General features: G+C 47.2%; 1 protein-coding gene across 5 annotated transcripts in view; it reads left to right on the forward strand.

The window, feature by feature from the left end:
• The window catches only part of SLC5A9 (solute carrier family 5 member 9), a 31,227-nt gene extending 18,625 nt beyond the window's left edge, over positions 1-12,602 (forward strand). For all 5 annotated transcript variants that reach the window (XM_068198680.1, XM_068198681.1, XM_068198679.1 and 2 more), the window contains 8 exons: positions 364-569; positions 1,386-1,521; positions 2,395-2,502; positions 2,685-2,835; positions 3,891-4,059; positions 4,584-4,799; positions 10,224-10,362; positions 11,871-12,602. In XM_068198680.1, coding sequence (XP_068054781.1) covers positions 364-569; positions 1,386-1,521; positions 2,395-2,502; positions 2,685-2,835; positions 3,891-4,059; positions 4,584-4,799; positions 10,224-10,362; positions 11,871-12,079 — 1,334 coding nt within the window. In that variant the 3' untranslated portion in view covers positions 12,080-12,602. The remainder of the gene's footprint in view (positions 1-363; positions 570-1,385; positions 1,522-2,394; positions 2,503-2,684; positions 2,836-3,890; positions 4,060-4,583; positions 4,800-10,223; positions 10,363-11,870) is intronic.
• The last annotated feature ends 2,733 nt before the right edge of the window (positions 12,603-15,335 follow it).

Below are 15,335 nucleotides of genomic sequence, written 5' to 3' on the forward strand. Positions count from 1 at the left end.
TTGTTTTAAGCCTTCTTGGCAAACAGAAATATCTAAACTAGGTATATCTTTTTCCATGTTATACTTTCCTGCTCTAGCTTTTGGAGGGTGTATAAGTAAAACTAGGTGCTGATAACATTGCAGGGATTAGGATCATGGAGGTTTTCCTGCATTGATCCTCTTCCAGAATGTATTGTTGAAACCACAAGGACTCTGGGCAAAATCCAGCTGACTTCTTTAGAAAATTTGACTGCAAAAAGCAAGGATGGAATGAAAAGTAAAGAAGATAAGAGGAAGATAAAAGAAAAGTAATCACGAGACTCAGATTAGATAATAACTTTGCATGATGGAACAGCCCTTAAATCACTGCCATTTTCTTTACAGGCTTTGAAAAAGTTGGCTGGTACGAAGGACTTAAGGAGAAATACAGCACAGCAATACCCAAGATCACAGTCCCAAACACAAACTGTCACCTCCCACATGCGGATGCCTTTCATTTGTTCAGGGATCCCATCACAGGAGACATTCCCTGGCCTGGCCTTATATTTGGTCTCAATGTGGTGGCTCTTTGGTGCTGGTGCACTGACCAGGTAAATAAAATCTTTCCCTCAGCAGACAAACCACCACAGTGTTATTTTCAGTCCACTCCTCAGTCTGTGGATCTGTGAGCTGAAAAATCAGTGTGCCTCAGTGTGCAGGAGTTGCTACTTTTTTTACTGGTCTAGACCAGAATGTCTCACTCCTTCCACCTTCTCAGCAAGCTGCTAATTTTATGCACTTCTTAGTGCAGTGAGAACAGGTTGTTTTCATCCATCTTTATCCCACTGTGGGCTGGTGAGTACTGGGAATCTTCATGCAGTTAGCATGACAAGGATATAAAAATGTGAATCTGGTGCTGGCTATGCTGTGACCTTGAGTAGACCTCCAGACAATATTCCTCCATTCATATTCCCAGATGTCTCATGTCCCTTATTCCTTTTCAAGGTACAAACAAGGAAAGCTGTGTGTGTTCCTTGAGACACGGTGCTTCTGTACTTTCAGATGGGATAGTTATGAAACCTCACCACTGAGCTTTTACCAAAACACCCACAGTCTGCTTCATTCCGTGTCTCTTGCTGCCATACAGCTGCTGTCTCCAGCCCTCAAGGTGGCTTCATTTCAGTCAAGGGTGAAATTATTCCTGTAAAGGAAATTTCCACGCTGCCCTCTCCTGTAGCCTGTGGACTGAGCTCTGAGTGGTGGCAGCAGGCTGCAGTCAGTGAGGTGGGAAAGCTGTCCTTGGCATTGAAAACACTGTGGGATCCTGTGGGATGAAAGACATCCCTGAGAAGGAGAGACAGAATGGATCCTGCTCTCTCTGCTGTGCTCCTGTTTCATTCTCTGCTCCCTTTCTGCACTGGTTGCAGGTGATGGTCCAGAGGTGTCTCTCTGCCAAGAACCTCTCCCATGCCAAAGGTGGATCTGTGCTGGCAGGATATCTGAAACTCTTCCCTGTGTTTTTCCTTGTCATGCCAGGAATAATCAGCAGAGCTCTTTTCCCAGGTAAGCCTTCCCAACTTCCTTGACACGGGGCTCAATATCTGCTGTGACCACTAATCCCACACAGGTCTGCCAGCACTTTTACATCTTAGAAACTGCTGTCCTGCAGGCATGTTCAAAGAGATTCCTATTGCACCATGGTGTTCCCAAGCCCTCCCTCCACCTCCAGTTGTCCCACAGTGGCAGAAATCACCAGGAGTAGCCATAAGAGGCATACTTTGCCGTTGGGGGCATATAGCTCCATGCTGTGGACATTGCATTCATCTGTCTGTCTGGAGGGAGTCAGTGAAATTAAATTCATGGAGCACCGAGGCTGTCCTTCAGATCCTATGGATTACATTCATTAGGTATTTTGGAGCGTTTTAGCAACCTACCACACAGGTTCATTTAGGTCCTAGTAGATTAGTCTAAATGAACCTCCCTTATATCCCAAGGAGTTCTCATTGCTGGTTTCTCCAGAGCCTTCCCCATTCCAGAAGGAATAACTTAGTTAGAAGGACCACTTCCAGAGGAAAGAGCCTATTTCCCAGATTTCCTAAATAGGAATAAGTGAGCCTCCAGCATCCCTGGGAATCCAGCTGACGGGTTCATGGAAACAGTCCAGTTCCCACAAGTGACAAATCATCAAGGACTACAGTTATGCAACACCCAGGAGAGTTTCAGCTGTATCCTGAACAGAATTTGAAAATGTCATCTCAAAGTTTCACCTCTATCATATGATATAAAGCATTTTCCAGCTCCACCCATTGTAGCTCTATTCCACCTCTGAATTTATATGAAACTGCACAAGGCATCAGGATTTGTTCCCTTGATCTGAACAACCTATGGCTTAGTGGGGTTTGCACTGACTCCTTGTTGTTTCCCTGTGTTCCACAGATGAAGTGGCCTGCGTGGACCCAGACATCTGCAAAAGGATCTGTGGAGCTGCTGTGGGTTGTTCCAACATTGCCTACCCCAAACTGGTCATTGAACTCATGCCCGATGGTGAGGAACACCCTTGTGGAGCTGGGCTCGAGCCAGGCTCTGCACGGGGGGGATCAGGCTGCCCTCACCCATCCTAAGGATGTGGAAATCTTACTGCAGATTCCAGACAGCGGGATGGAAAAAACAGCACTCAGAAGGCCAGGGCCCAGTCCTGATTCCCCTTCTGTGTTTGGCTCCCACAGGGCTCCGGGGTTTGATGATTGCAGTGATGATGGCAGCCCTGATGAGTTCCCTCACCTCCATTTTCAACAGCAGCAGCACCCTCTTCGTTGTGGACATCTGGCAGCGACTCCGCAGGCAGGCCTCCAAGCAGGAGCTGATGATTATGGGCAGGTCCTTGCATTTATTTATGTCTCGTTCCTCTCATCATCTGTTCTGAGAGCAGCTTTTACATCCTCCAGGCTGGACTCACTGAGAAAAATCTGGTGCCTGCAATATAGAGCAGGAGCACAGCTTGGGAAAGAGCGTTGTGTTTTCCAGCTTCATCTTGGATAGGCCTGGTCAAGGAGAAACTCTGAGTGTTCCACTGAGCTAAGCAGATAATTGCCTCTCTTCTCTCTAAACTTATTACAAATACTGCTTTAAACGTAACTTTTAGAAAAGCTAAAAGTGTTCTTGAGTCATTGTCACCAGAGGTCTATAAAAATGTTATTTTTGCAGCAGACAGGAGTGATGTGTTACAATTACTTTTTTTTTTCTTTTTTTCTTTGGGGAAAAGTGCAGAGATGAGCCTCCCAGCTTTCTGTCTCTGTGATAAGTTGTAGTGTCCTTTGCATATAAGCTTTGGTGCTGTGTTATGTCAGGGGCAGATACAGTTCTCCTCCAGACAGGGGAATTTGGGCTGCATTCAGTGTGGAGGTTTTGCTCTCCAGTCATGAGCATTAAGGTCTAAGCTTTGCTGAGGCATGGCTGAAGGCTGCAGGCAAACTCACCCTTCACCATGGCAGAGTGGGCAGAGGACAAGTACCTCTTGTTCAGCAAGAAGGATAAACCTCTGTGGCACACAGTGCAAAGGCAGAGGAAGGTTACAATATTCACCTGAGACCCCAAAAACAATTTTAATAAGCAGCAAATTAGTTGGAATTTGGCAAAGGCAAGAGACTGAGCACATTACCTGCTTGGAAAGGTGGCAGAAAGATTGCTTTCACAAGCTACCAGCTCCCTCTTTCTGTCATATCCAAGAGCAAGGTCATTGAAGACCATGTCACACTTCAGGACACACCAGGCTCACATCGGGAGAACAATTTTCTCTTTTCCTGTGTACACAAGGAAAGGTTCTTGAGAGTGATCTGTGGATTTTTTCTTAGAAAATTCCAAGAGAAACTTGGGAGTGTGTTTTCCTGCAAAACTACCTACAGAGTTAATACAAATTTATCCTTCTCTTTCAGAGTCTTCACCCTCATCCTTGTGGTCATCAGCATTCTCTGGATCCCAATCAGTCAGTCAGCCAACAGTGGAAAGCTCTTTGACTACATTCAGTCCATAACCAGCTATCTGTGCCCACCAATCACAGCCCTCTTCATCTTGGCAATCTTCTGCAAGAGGATTAATGAGCCTGTAAGAGAAGTGTCAACAACCAGTTGATACATGTATTTAATTTGATAAAATAAATAAATATCTCTTCCCTCAGTACTTAACCCTTGAGACTCCTTAAAGTTGGAGCCAGTCCAGCTCAAGAGTGACAATCAGACAGGCTTTCCTGGCATGCATTAGTGGATCTTAGCCCAGTCTCTAGTGGGTGTGGGTTTGCTTCTAAGAAGTCACTGCAAGTGGTACTTTTTGGCAGTCCCATTTGAAAGCATGAAAGGGAAGTTGTTCTGCCATTTAGGGATGATGTGTCTAAGTCTCATTGGAGGAGTGTTGTTAGGAGGAGATTTTTGCATTGTTTGTGCTCTGTGTGCTCCATGTTCAAGGGCAACGAGAGAAAATGAGGATTTTTTTGTTGAAAAATTCTCCTTTGATGCACCTCAGTGTGGATTTCCATCAGGTATAAAAAGTCTTGGGAAAGAGGGAGAGGAGAGGGAAAACTACAACGAGAGGTAATTTGCAGTGACCTTTTCTCTGTGCTTGCCTTTTCTCAGGGTGCTTTCTGGGGCCTTGTGGCTGGGCTTGCCGTTGGTCTGGTTCGGATGATCATGGAGCTTATTTATAGCGCCCCATCCTGTGGGGAGGAGGACAGGAGACCAGCTGTGCTAAAGGATGTGCACTACCTCTACTTTGCCCTCATCCTCTGTGTCCTCAGTGCCACTGTCATCGTCCTCATCAGCCTCTGCACCCCACCGATCCCTGAAGAAAAGGTGACTTGCAGTGACACCCTTTTCCCAGAGCCCCCATCTGGATACCAAAATTCCCCGAGATCTGCCCTTTCCTGTTCCTGCAGTGGCTAGGAAATGGTGTGTGATGCATATGCTGCCAAGAAGCCCTTGCTCCTCAGCTCTCCCTATTCCCCAGATCACAGAGTGTTAATGCTGCTGAGCACTGAGTGCTTCAAATTGAGTGTGAGTTCCCATGCTGTGCCCAGAGCTGGGCAGACACCACAGCCCATCATAACTGGAATAGAAAGAAAAGAAGAAGGGGAAGGAGATGAAATCACATTTCAGAGCACTGCTGAGGAGGAATTAAATCTATCTAATTGTAGCATCTAGCCTGCTTCAGCAGAGCCAGCATCAATCTTGCAGGCAAACTAGATTAATATCTTTTGCAACATGGGCATTTAGGAAAATAACATTTTGTCCCAATGTGATCTCAATTAAATTTAATAACTTTGAGGGAAGAGCAACTTTCTTTTACTTAGCACATTAAAATGCTTCAGAGTTGGGAGGTTTTATATTATAAAACCTTAAAGCCACTCTTCCCAGTCCCAAGTTTTAAAGCAGCTGCCAATATAACAAAACTGCCACCTACCTCTCAGCAAAGGTTACTGGATAGATTAAAAAGTCCTATTTTTTCCTATCTAACTGCATGAGAGAGAAAACGCTGTGATGGCATCAATCTGTTGCTTCCTCATAACTTGTAAACCATTAACCAGCTCCATCAAGGTTTGATGGAATGTTATAGGTGTCAAAGAGACTCCGCTCCTGAAGATTACATGAAAGCAGGTGCTCAGATAGGGGAGAGGAGGAGGGAGAGAGGCTGGCTTTGTGTCTGCTTGGAGATAAACTCTCAGCTTTTATTAGCTATCAGAGGATCCACATGGGAGAGAGAAATACTGGCAAGGAGGCACCATTAGTTCTGCTGCTTACGTTGTTCATGACTGCTCAGGGGTGGCCAGATGGTTGCCAGCAATTAATTACTGTGGTTTAATGAGTTCCCACTTATCATCTGACCTGTGATAGCTAAACATGTGCAGTGCTCCCTGCCCACAGCAATAGCAAGATAAGATGCATTAACACAGTACTGGTGAACAGCGAGCATCAAACCAGCAGTTCAGGAGATGGAGAAATTGGCCCCAGCACCTCCAGGCTTTTTAGTCTGACCTCAGAGGTATGAAACCATTTCAAACCTCTTCCAGGAGGGGTATTTCAGCATGGACCCCACTATAAAAGAATTAGAGAAAGAGAGGTTATGATCTTAGATTCCCCAGGGGAGATTTTCTGTGGTATTTCTACTGAAATGTGTGAGTTTATAGGTGCTGGATGTAAGGGACCTTATTTAACACATTCTTCAAAGAGCCAGGGTATGGTCAGGCAGGGCAGGATTTTGTCTGAAGCAGCTGTGTGCAGTTATCTCAGAGGAACAAAGGATGAGAGGTGGTGGCTGCCCTCCCTCAGGTGCCTCTGGAGAGCCAGGGAGGGAGGAGAGCTTGCTGAAGGGCAGCACTGGCCAGGAGCTAACATCAGCTGGGCTTTTTGGGATAAATGTCCTCAATAGAGATGCTCAGGATAGCCTTTTGGTATGCCATGGACCCCACATAGTGCTGAGCTCAGTGCTTGACCCCTGTGTAAGAGATTCTGTTGTAGAAAATGAATGAGAATTAATGATACTTCCTGTGGCAGTGAAAGGCTGGACACAGAGACCCAGATCAATCATCTGATATTTGTGGTGACCATCCCATGTGCTCTCTGCCCCTCAGTATCTTCCCACCACAAGGAAAATGGGGTGGACTGCCAGGAAATTCATGCCACTAAGCAGTAGCTCATTCCCTCTTTCCATAGCTCAGTAGGAATGGGAGAGTCTGTCCCCATCTCTTTTTTTCTGATTCCATTCGGTTTCTACTATTTATCCTGATTTCAACAGGAAAAGTCTGCCCTTGTTCCTCAGAGAAGAGCCAAAGAAAGGCATGGGGTTTAACTGAAGTAGGAGACAACACTGCTGGGTTTCTGCCTATCTGGCACAAATCTCAGTGGGCAGCACTGAGACCAAAATTTTTCATTTCCCTGGGTCAGCTTCACCCCAAGTTTTGCCCTAGACATGAGCAGAGGTGTGGGTTTGGACCATCACTTCTGGTGACATGGTTTCTCATGATTTGCCCCCTCATCTCCAGCGAGTCTCTGGCTGTGCTGTGCTGGCTCAGGGACAGAAGTGTTTGGGGAAGGAAGGGCAGGAGGTGGAGATCAGGGTGGATGTGCCAGGCTCTGACTGTCTGGGTAGAAAGTGGCACCTGGCCTTTGTGTTTGGCCATTATTTACTTGTCATGCAAGTGGGTAAACCTGTGGTGAAGAGCCTGAGTGTTCCTATGACAGTGGCTGGGAGGGGGACACTGTGCTGAGTGTCCTGCACGAGGATCTCTGAAGCTATGGTGCTTCCTGGTCCCTTCCTGAGCCTCGGGTGTTTCGCCCCTAAGACTCAAATGGGGCTGGTTTTGCTCGTCCTTAACTGCAGTGCTTGGGGATGGAATGATGAAAGACACGGTACAAGAGCTAGGAATTGTGTCATTTGTTTTGTCAAGCAAAAAGAGCAGAAAAACAAGGCAGCAAAGACAAAGCCGAGGAAATACAGTGATAGATCATACCTCAGCAGATGTAAATCACCACAGCTCCATTGCCTTCAAAGACCAGGAACAGCTGTTGAGCACAGTTATGTTACTTTGCACCAGCTGAGGATCTACACTGGACAACTTTAAATATTGAATCTCAATGCTTTTGAGATAGTAAATGGGCAAAAGGAGAAAAGAGATTTGTATCTGATGTTAGAGTGGTACGGCTAATGTTCCTGGCTTTAAATGAATTACAATCTGAGAACTGCAAGCTGTAGCATTTTCTCCTGCTGTTTTGGACACTCTCCCATCCCTGTGGTGATTGATGCTGTGCTGGAAAACAAGTATGCAAGGAATTTGTTTGGTATGCTCCAGAGTTCATATGTCTTCATTGTAGGTAGTCCATATTGTGTCACGCCGTCCTTGAAAACCCTGCAAAAGAGCTTACAATTAAATTTGAGACTGTGAAGCTGAAACACAACTGTCAGGTGCCAGATGGCATTTTGGAACAGAAGGATTTATTCTAGTTTACAAACAACAAAAGGAAAACTTTGCTGAGTTCTTGCTAACTCCCTTGCCCAAGGAGACTGTGAGGGAGAAGAGGGAGGGGAACAGCCCAGCAAGCACTGAGTGCTGCACCAGCAGGCCAGCCCCCCAGGGGTCAGGGCTCACCCAGACAGGCTGAGGGATTGGCATTTCCACCCGCTGTATTCTGGGGTTGGGATGTTCTCCCTGTGTCTCGAGGCATGGCTTCAGTGGCTCCTCTTGGTGCACAGCTTAAGAGGAGCACCAAGCCCACCTGGGCTGGTCTGAGCCCACCCTGAGAGCTCTGAGGTGCTGCAGCTGGAGCTCTCACAGCATCACTTGGTGGCACTGAGAGCCAGACACGCTCAGCTCTGTGGGTGCTGGCAGGTGCAAACTAAGGGGGGACACAGTGCCCGGGGGTGACTCTGCAGATGGGAGCCGAGCCACAGGGCACCCCAGGACCCAGCACAAGGCTCCCTCCTGCTCCCCTGCCCTTGGACATGGGGGCCTCAGGCAGCACTTCCAAGGTCCCATCTGCCTCCCCTCCCCATCCCTTTGGGAGGCTGTGCCAGGCAAGCCCAGCCAGCCCCGTGGAGGCCTCCATGGCCACACAAAGCTGCTGCTCTGCCCCACACCAGTGGCAAAGAGCAGAAAGGGGATCTCAAGGAATGCAGCCAGCCCAAACCCACCCGAGCTCAAAGCTCAGCGCTGGCGAGCTGCTTCAGCAGGAGCTCTCCAGGGTGGTGGTTTGCTTTATTGGCCATGGAAGAGGCACCAGCTCCTGGGTGGATCCAGGGGGGTGATGCCATGAAGGGGTGATTCCCTGTGTCTATGCTGCTTTCCATTGGGAATTGCATCCCTCTGGTGGAGTCCAAGCCCCAGGTACACCCCAGCCCTTGAAGATTTTGCTGCAATGTGCAGAGACAGTGGTTCAATGACACATGAGAAGAGGTGAGAAAAGGAAAAAGTTTTGGAAATTCTTTAGTACCCTGAAACTTTACTATGTTCCAGTGACATTTCCTAAGTGACTTAAAAAAAAAAAGAATCCCTGAGAAAGATGAGGATCATCAAATCAAAGCAATTTAGCACTTCATGACAAGAAAGATTAGCCCTGCCCAATGCTCATCTTGGTTGAAAATGATTTAAATAAAGCTATAAATCTTCTGGAAATTATGCAACATTCTGTGTCAGCTGGAAGCTTCTGCCTGGATTTGTGTGTGCAAAATTCAAAAATTAAACTCACGTTCCTTTTTGAGTGACCCATTGGGGAAGTTCATTTCCATATGGGCAGAGCAGGGAGGCAGCTGCTCCTGGGGCACGTGTGTGACTTTGCCTGCCCTGCTGTCACCACTGCACCTCTGCACTGTCCCCCCTGTGCCCCTCTGCCAGGCAGCGTGGGCTGGAGGGGGAGGGCAGCTGCTGGAGCTGGCAGCTGCCTTTGGGAGGGATGGATGAGCCTGTCCCTGCTGCCTGGCCTGGCCAGGGCAGGGGTCAGGAAGAGCCACCGGGATCCTGGGCATGCCAAGGCCAGCCACAGCAGCAGCAGGCCGGGCTTAACCCCAAATCTCTGAGCCCTGGGGTGTGTGACCTCCCCACAGCTGCCGAAGGGCTACTGAGGTTTGCAAGATTGATGTCTCCTGTGCACCCTCTGTGTTCTAGGGAGAATTTCAGGCTTGCTCTGGGATAAGAGTTTCAGAACTTGGGCATTTGTAAAGCAGGATGATCGTCCTTTGTGGCTTTCTGGCAATGCCTTGTAATGGCCCATCAGAGAAATCTGGAATTGAACAAAAATCTTCTGAGGCCACAACAGCTGTCTGTGACTGACTGTATCCAGAGAGGGTGTCTTGGCTTCTTTTTTGATTTATTTTTATTTATTTGACTTCATTACCCTTCCCTGTTGGAGGGCTGCCATTCTGGATGCAGACCATCATTGTTTCAGATCAATCGCATGAGCCTTGCAAATAGGAAGCTGCTTCTCCAATGTCTACTAAAGGGTTACTCCTCAGAAATAGGGACAGAACCAATTATTTTAAAAATCGGAAGGCGAGAAACCAGATTATTTCACATCTTTTTCTCAGCTTTTGAACTCCAGCTGGATGGTGCCAACCTTCTTACCCAGGGTGTGGGCACCTGTGCAGGAAGGAAGGGAGGGAAAGTGGGAGATCACCCCAAACAGGCCTCAGCATCACCTTGGACCTGTGCCCCCCATGGAGAGAGATGTCTGGGTGGCCACATTGGGACAGACAGGCAGTGACCAATTTCTCTCTGTTCCACTTTGCAGCTGGAGGCCCTCATGTGGTGGACCAGGTACAAAAAGGCATCTGCCATAAACCTGGAAAATGCTGAAGAACAGACTGACCCAGACCAGAGTGAGAAGGACCTGGTGGAAACTGCAGCTTCAGATGATAAGGAGGAGGCAGGTAGGGCTCTGTCTGTGAACAAATACACTCACCTGCCTGGGAATGCACAGCCAGGATCCCATAAAAATCCCTAGTGTTCATGAGGGACCACCTGGTCCATTCACTGGAGCTGGGGCTTGTATTTACAGTTTTAAGGATGTGACAAATGAATGTGTTGCGGTTCTTGGTTCTCCCAACATCCCTCTGAATGGCTCAGAAGAGCTGCCATCCCTGAAAAAATGAGCACCAAAATAGCAGCACAGTCTGAGGGGACCAAGAGACCCTGGGAGCAGACATATGTACTTGTGGATGCCCTAGAATGAACCCACTGGCCTCACTTTTCTCATTTCCATGATGCCAATAGGATCTTTTCATCCTCCCTTAGGATGTAAGCCATGGTAAAAACTCAGACCTTAAATAGCTCTGTGTCCTACCCAGAGGTATTTAATAGGAAGGAAAGCAGAGCAAAGTGAACTTAAAGAGGTGTCAGGAGACAGAACAGTAGCAGGAGATGCTACATAGGCTAGTTCTTTTCAGAGTGGACAGAGCTTTATTCTGCAAATCTATTAAAAATGCAGCTTTCTGGTTTTGAGCTTTACTTTTGAAGGTTACAGAGCAGGAACCTCAGAATAAAGACACACAAAAGATTTCTTCACTTCTTCCATTTGCTGGTCAGTCCAAAGGACACAGGAACCAATCACAGCCAAGCTAAACAGAAGTGAACATCTAAACAAATCCCCAGTGGAGTAAATAAAAATATCCCAAATGGAGTAAATTTGGGGTTAAGTTGAATGCAGTTATTCAGTATTACTTCTTATTTCTTGTCAATTCCTAGTTTACTTCACTAGCTCAGATTTTTATAAACAAATATCCTGGTATTTTGGTAATTAGCAGAGATGAGGAAGGAAATGTGAAACACAGCAGTTGACAGTTTAATGAGGGTTTTTTTTCTGAGTAACACCTTTTTTCAAGGCCCTATAACATCCTGTATTTCAAAAAAGGTTATATTTGGAAAGAACAGCGAGTGAAATACACACAGCACAGGACTGACAATTAAAACACACACTTCACCTGGCATGCCATGTGTAATAAACAAGCTGGGATATCTTTAAATGGACCATCATGCTGTCAGGAATTTTTAAAAGCGGATGGAATCTGGGTCGGGGAGGAGGGGGAAGAGGTTTGTTAATTAACTAACGAGTGAGTGGTGCAATCAACCCACTGCAATCAGGCTGTGCTGTACATAGTCTGGGGAGAAGTTTTTCTTTTCCTTTTTCTTTTTCTTTTCCTCTTTTCCTTTTCCCTTTTCTTCTTTTCCTTTTCCTTTTCCTTTTCCTTTTCCTTTTCCTTTTCCTTTTCCTTTTCCTTTTCCTTTTCCCTTTCCCTTCTTTCCATTATTTTGCATCTCCCATGCAAGGTCCCTCTCAAGCCTCACTCCAGACTGGCCAATGCACTTCCAAACAACTGGGAGAGGGGAGGGAAGAGTCCCAGTAGATTCCAACAGCCAAGTTTTGGTCCCTCTCTCGCAGCAGCCAAACATGCCTGGTGGAATATGTTGTACATGTGGTTCTGTGGTCTGCCCACCGGCCCCACGCCCACCCAGTCCCAGGAGGAGAGAGCTGCCCTGGAGCACAGACTCACCAGCACTGAGGAGAAGCCCCAGTGGAGCACTGTGTGTGATATTAGTGCCATTCTCCTGATGGCCACCAACATCTTCCTGTGGGCATATTTTGGCTGAGCTGCGGTCGGGAATGGCATGGCTTTGGTTGCTCTCACCTTCCTGTCTAAGCTGGGAGCGTAAGGTGACAGAGCAGCACAGCCCTTTCCTGGAGGCACCGCATGCTGGGAATGACTGTGGGGCTCAGTTTCTCCATGAAGGGTGACCAAAACTCAGCACTGGTCACATCTGAGACACAGGGGATGTGTGGGATAACACGTGGGACAAGTCAGGAGGTTTGGGGTCAAGTTTAAGGGTGCAAAGCTGAGCCCAGCAAGGAGCAAAGGCTTTGGAAAGCCCAGCTGTGGCTTGGCTGGGGCCTCTCCAAGGGCTGACTTTGCACTGCTGTGCTTAGGGGAAGGAGACTTAAACACTAGCTATGGTTTTTTATATGGCCAAAATTCAAATGGGATCAGTTGGGGACCACTGGATTAACTCAGCTGTGCCAACCCTGGCTCCCACAGCCTCCCCACAACCTGTGTGGGACCCCTCCCACCCCACCCCACCCTTCATTGGCATCAGCAGTGGGTACAGGGGTCTTCCTGCTCCCTGAGCCCCCTGTTCTGCCCCTCTGCTGCACCGAGGGCTGGGCTTACACCAGCCTGCCTGAGCCTGTTTGCTCACAGGGATGATGCTGCCCATTATCAGCATTTCCAGCAATAAAGGTGCCTGGGTAACCAAGCCAGTCCTGGCTCTGGGTTATTGTGGTGATCTGTCCTGCTCTGACACACAAAGGGCTCCCTGGGACCAGAGCGACCTGGCTGTGGCAGGGAAAAGTAATATCCTTCCTTGGGGCCTGCATCAGGATCTCACTTTCTTGAGCAAATCTGGGCTTTTCTGACCCACCTTGGTGCCATCACGTAATGTCAAAATCTTTGAAACCATGAAGAGACAGCAGCACCCACTGTTAAGGTCTGTGCCTGGAGAAGGCTGAAAATGCCCACGGGGATGTGACCCTGCATCCAAAAGGCAGGTCCAAGTCACCATGGGGGTGGGGAGGTGAGGGCACACAGAGAGGCACAGCACCATGAAGATGAAGAAAATGAGTCATGAGCCAGCAAGGAGGGAAGAAACAAGGCTCTGTTTCCACCAGGCACCGGAAAGTTGGGCCATGATTTCCCTGCTTCTCCTCAGTTTGGATGGAGCTGGATGAGGTCTGTCCTGGCCTCATGCAGGTCAGTAAAAGCATTTGCTCATTCTAAGAGGAACACATGGATTTCTTTGAACAAAGGACCTCTCAGCACCACGAGCTGTCCATCCACCCCCACGGGAGGAGGGACGCGACACAGACCTGGTCTTGCCTTTCCAATCAATACTCAGTTTCAAGCAGGCAGTGCCCAGATTAGAGGGTGGCCTCAAAACATTTAGAGAAAATCAAGTTACCAGCAGTGATTAATAGCTGTCAAATATCTAATAATAACAGGTACATTTTTAGTGCATTTAGAAATACCAGGACTCTCATCTCCTCACCCTGGGCCACAGAGATCCCCAGCAGCTCTTAGCTTGGTGGCTTTATTGGCTTTTTTGGACCACACATCCTCTTAAAGTGTGGGGAGGCAACACCAAGCAGGATGAGGAAAACTGGAGCAACTTTTTAAACATTCAAGATTATTTTTTCCTCTAAGAAACATTCAGTTTTGCAGAGAGTAGAACTGAATTTTACTAAGCCTATTATTTTTTAATGACAAAATATTTTTGACCTTTGGTTATGTGATGAGTTCTTCCCATCTCAACCCACGGATCCTCAAAGGTAACTTTTCCTTTAAAATAATAATGCTGATGTTGGTTAAACAAAATAATGCATTTTGAGAGCTGTGACTGCATCTCTGAGCTTGGCCCTGAGAAGGAGTGGAGGCACCCACATTGCCAGATGCAGCCAGCTGTGCACCCCCAGGAGGAACACATTTAATGGGTAAGCTTATTTGACTTCACTACTCTGCTTTGAAGCACTGAAGTGAAACAAAAGAGAAAAGAATGATTGGGGAGGGGAAGTCTGAGAGGTCTGACTGAAATAAAGCAAAATTGTCTCAAAACATCTTGACCTTTGCTTGTGTTTTCTAGGAACACAATGTAATTAGCAGAAAAAAAAATTAAAACCAAATCAATCAAAAAATGAAACTCCAGCTGAAAAGGAGCACTGTGCAGGCTGGTTGTGGCAGCAGGGGATGAGTTGTGGTGTCCTAACGAGAACACATTGCTCTCAGGCTGTAACCAATATCCAAGTGCATTGGCAGCAGATGTTATTAATGATGCCAATACATATTTTCTTATTAATCTTCCATACTAGGCTTGTGTCTATCTGCAAATGATTATCATTCATTTTCCTGACAAATCTATCAAGATCATTTATTACTGTTCGGCAAAGGATCTTCTTTTAAACAAAGATTAATAACATTGCATTTTATCTGGCTGGCTGAGCCAAAGGAAATGAAATTAACAATGAGCCCTACAAACATGTCATCACTTTAATTTACCAGAAAATATTTTAAAATGTTATTTAAAAGAATATACGCTGTGGTGGGCACAGTTTATTACAAAGGAAAGGAATCAAACCACAGGCATTCCAGCAGGGTGGGGAGTGAGCAAACAGGGCACTGTGAATTCTCTGGTTCCTCGCACTGGAGTTCTGGGACAAGGAGGGAGAGGCACCCACAGCATCTTTGGCATGCATGGATGGGCACCTTCCCAGGGGAATTGCAGCTGGAGATCTCTGTTCCTCGGTTAAATTGGGTCCTAACCAGGATCCCAGCTCTCATTCCTGCAGGGAGCACTGCCCTTCCTGTGTTCCTACAGAAGGGAACTCCACCTGGTGGAGCTGGTGGGGCTCTCAGGGAGAGGAGGGCACAGGTGGGCGGAGTGCCAGCACCCTTCTGTACTTTTGCTCCCCAGGAGGAAGAGAAATAAACTCACTAAATTTACATAGTTGTTTCCTTTCTTCTGCACTCCCTTCTAACTTTCCCTTCCCCTCTTTTGAGAAAAATAACAAGATAAAAATAATAACAACAATAACAATAATAATAACATACATAAAGAACCTATCAGAATTCCCTTCCTACTTTTACTGGTACAGGTCTAAAATCCTTCCAGGGGAGCAGGGAGGCCTACAGACATCCAGTGGCTCTGTAATTCCTGCCTTGGGATCCTGTATCACACCTGAAGCCACCTTCATGCCTTCCCTCCCTTTGTCTCACAGGCAATCCCAGCACCTCTGCGTGTCCATCTCCAGCACAGCTCACGGGGGGCGACTGAAGCGTGTTCCATCTGCCACAGGCTGGCA

This window comes from Anomalospiza imberbis, chromosome 9 (genome assembly GCF_031753505.1).
Source record: "Anomalospiza imberbis isolate Cuckoo-Finch-1a 21T00152 chromosome 9, ASM3175350v1, whole genome shotgun sequence".
In the NCBI taxonomy this organism is placed as follows: domain Eukaryota; kingdom Metazoa; phylum Chordata; class Aves; order Passeriformes; family Viduidae; genus Anomalospiza; species Anomalospiza imberbis.